At 42.4% G+C, this 3,452-nt stretch overlaps 1 protein-coding gene across 1 annotated transcript; it reads right to left on the bottom strand.

Moving 5' to 3' along the window:
• Positions 1-646: 646 nt before the first annotated feature.
• Positions 647-2,997, bottom strand: LOC137624344 (heat shock-related 70 kDa protein 2-like). The gene has a single exon (XM_068355030.1). It carries the CDS (start codon positions 2,726-2,728, stop codon positions 785-787), a length of 1,944 nt encoding a protein of 647 aa, XP_068211131.1. The 5' UTR covers positions 2,729-2,997; the 3' UTR covers positions 647-784.
• Positions 2,998-3,452: the final 455 nt, after the last annotated feature.

The following is a 3,452-nucleotide window of genomic DNA, read 5'->3' as shown; positions in this document are numbered from 1 at the left end:
CAAAATTTAACTATACAGTATATACTTCAAGTTCTTTTTATTTGGCGGGTATACAGCTACATCCATCGAAATCTTGGTAACAAATGCAGTTAAATATAATTAATCTATTTTGATAAGAAAATTCGTCGTTCCTCTTAATGTTTATACAGTGACCTTTGAAGATGTGAAAAGTCTGGCTTATATTTCTCGCAAGAGTATAGTATATACGTTTCTTTATCTGTTTCATAATTTTCTTTCTCTTAGTTTTGTAATTCCAAGTCTCTAGTATTTCATAAGTTACTTATATTCTTTGTAATTATTTCAAGTCTTAAGGTTTCCTTTATAATTGTTTGTTCTTAGGGCACTTTCAACTCTCTTTTTTGATATTTTCAATTTTTTATCCTTTTTCCTTTTCCATATTTATTTATAATAATGGTTTCAGCCTATGAATGTTATGATAACTAATTTGTAGCTTGATTTATATTTACCAGTCAAAAAGTATAGATTTTTCTCATTTCTTATGATATATTTTATTTATAAATCTCAAAGAAAAAGATAAAATACCTTGCCATTTCAAAGGATAGAAATACATGAACATATTTTTGGTTTTTATTTATCAAAAATAAACAATAATGTCGTAAGTGATGATGTAAACATGATACATTTAAAATGAGAATGTGTTTTTACTATGAAATAAATATATGAAAATAAAGTTATTGATGATATCTTTATATACATTGACTGGAAGGAATATGATATGAATGAAAAAGATGATTTAAAATGATCTCAGTAGAAAATTATGAATTTAGTCCACTTCTTCCACAGTGGGCCCTCTTCCTGCACTGCTGTATTGCTTGTTGTTGTTGTCATTGTTGGCCCAAAAAGCGGGTCCCTGGCCCGGTGCCCCTCCGCCGTAGATCTTGGCAGCGATGGGCCTCCAGGCCTCTTCCAGCCTCTTTATCTTCTCCTGGAACTCCTCCTTCTCCGCCAGCTGATTGCGGTCAATCCAGGTCAGCGTCTCCTCGATCAGCTGCTTCACGCTGCTCTTGTCCTGATCGTTGATCTTGCTGGACACAGCTTCCTCGCTCAAGCTGTTCTTGACGTTGAGACACAGCGATTCCAACTGATTCTTGGCATCAATCCTCTCCTTCTGCTTGGCATCTTCGGCTGCGTACTTCTCGGCCTCCTGCACCATGCGGTCAATGTCCTCCTTGCTGAGACGGCCTTTGTCGTTGGTGATTGTGATCTTGTTGGACTTTCCTGAGGACTTGTCCACTGCAGAAACATTCAGGATGCCGTTGGCGTCGACGTCGAAGGTGACCTCGATCTGGGGCACGCCCCTGGGAGCTGGGGGAATGCCATTTAGGTCAAACTTGCCCAGAAGGTTGTTGTCTCTGGTCATGGCGCGTTCTCCTTCGTAGACCTGGATGGTCACAGCTGGCTGATTGTCAGAGTAGGTCGTGAAGACCTGCGTCTGTTTGGTTGGGATTGTGGTGTTCCTCTTGATCAGAGAGGTCATGACCCCGCCGGCAGTTTCTATGCCCAGAGAAAGAGGAGCCACGTCTAGAAGGAGGAGGTCCTTGACGGCGTCTGACTGGTCCCCTCGAAGGATGGCTCCCTGTACGGCTGCACCATAAGCCACTGCCTCGTCAGGATTGATGGATTTGTTCAGATCCTTCCCATTGAAGAATTCCTGCAACAGCTTCTGCACCTTCGGGATACGGGTTGACCCTCCAACCAGCACAATGTCGTCGATGCTGCCCTTGTCTAGCTTGGCATCTCTCAGGGCTTTCTCCACAGGGGCGAGGGTGTTGCGGAAGAGGTCAGAACAGAGTTCTTCGAACCTGGCACGAGTTATGGAGGTGTAGAAGTCGATGCCTTCGTAGAGAGAATCAATTTCTACGTTTGCTTGAGCAGAAGAAGACAGAGTCCTCTTGGCTCTCTCACAGGCTGTGCGCAGACGTCTGATCGACCTCTTATTTCCACTGATGTCCTTCTTGTACTTCCTTTGGAATTCCTGCAGGAAGTGATTTACCAGGCGGTTGTCGAAGTCTTCCCCTCCCAGGTGGGTGTCTCCTGCTGTCGATTTCACCTCAAAAACTCCATCGTCGATGTTTAGGATTGACACATCAAAGGTGCCACCACCAAGATCAAAGATCAGCACATTACGTTCCCTGCCACTTGTTGCCTTCTTGTCCAATCCATAGGCAATGGCTGCTGCTGTAGGTTCGTTGATGATTCGCAGGACATTCAAGCCTGCAATTGTGCCTGCATCTTTGGTGGCCTGTCTCTGAGAATCATTGAAGTAGGCTGGCACTGTGATGACGGCGTCCGACACCTTCTTACCCAAGTAGGCCTCTGCAGTTTCCTTCATCTTCATCAGCACCATGGAAGAGATCTCCTCCGGGTTGAAGGACTTGGTCTCGCCCTTGAACTCTGCATGGATCTTTGGCTTGCCGCCTTCGCTGCTCACTCTGAAGGGCCAATGTTTCATGTCACTCTGGACGGTGGCATCTTCGAACTTCCTGCCAATGAGCCTCTTGGCATCGAAGATGGTGTTGCAGGGGTTAATGGCCGCCTGATTCTTGGCTGCGTCTCCAATGAGTCTCTCTGTGTCGGTGAAGGCGACGTACGAAGGAGTCGTTCGGTTTCCTTGGTCGTTAGCGATGATTTCCACCTTACCGTTTTCGAACACACCCACGCAAGAGTAGGTGGTTCCCAGGTCAATACCGATCGCTGGAGCTGCCATTGTAATTAATTCTTAAATCGCTAATAATAAATTTTTTAAGAAGATAAATATATATACTGGTATAGTCTTAGATTGATATATCTTCAGCGTATACGTTGAAAACGTTCAAGGCTCGTATTGTGAACTTTTTGTCTCTGTGCTTGCTGAGTTGCGACTGTGGCAAACGTCCGAGATCCGACGTTTATATGCACCGCGGTCTATCGCTTCGAACGTTCGAGATGAGTCTAGGCTGAAGCCACGATATCCGTTGCGGAATTTTACTTTACCTGAGAATTAACATGATCTTTTATGTTAGATTATCAGTTTCATCATTTATTTTATTTGAAGCAATTTGCAACGAAATTAAATTCTAATTTGAGAAATTGTCATTAGTTTTGTTTATATCGAAATTGGAATATTTCCAAATATGGTCAATACACGATGTGGATAAACTTATTATCTTAATCAAATATCTTTTCAATTTTGCTAATAAAAGTATATATATTTTACTTGCATGACCGTAAGTTAACAATTAATAAATTTAAGAACGAGCGCAGGAAAATAGATATATCAATAATAAGCTATTTCTATTTGGCTCTGTTTGGCAACTGAGCTTACGTAAACTAGGGGAAGATTCTGAGAGAGAGAGAGAGAGAGAGAGAGAGAGAGAGAGAGAGAGAGAGAGAGAGAGATTCCGCTAAACAATTCGTAATATATTTTATGCATCATCATAACTTTACATAAA

The sequence above is a fragment of the Palaemon carinicauda genome, chromosome 31 (assembly GCF_036898095.1).
Source record: "Palaemon carinicauda isolate YSFRI2023 chromosome 31, ASM3689809v2, whole genome shotgun sequence".
Lineage (NCBI taxonomy): Eukaryota > Metazoa > Arthropoda > Malacostraca > Decapoda > Palaemonidae > Palaemon > Palaemon carinicauda.
The sequence above is the reverse complement of the archived record's forward strand: the minus strand, read 5'-3'. Positions and strand labels throughout refer to the sequence as shown.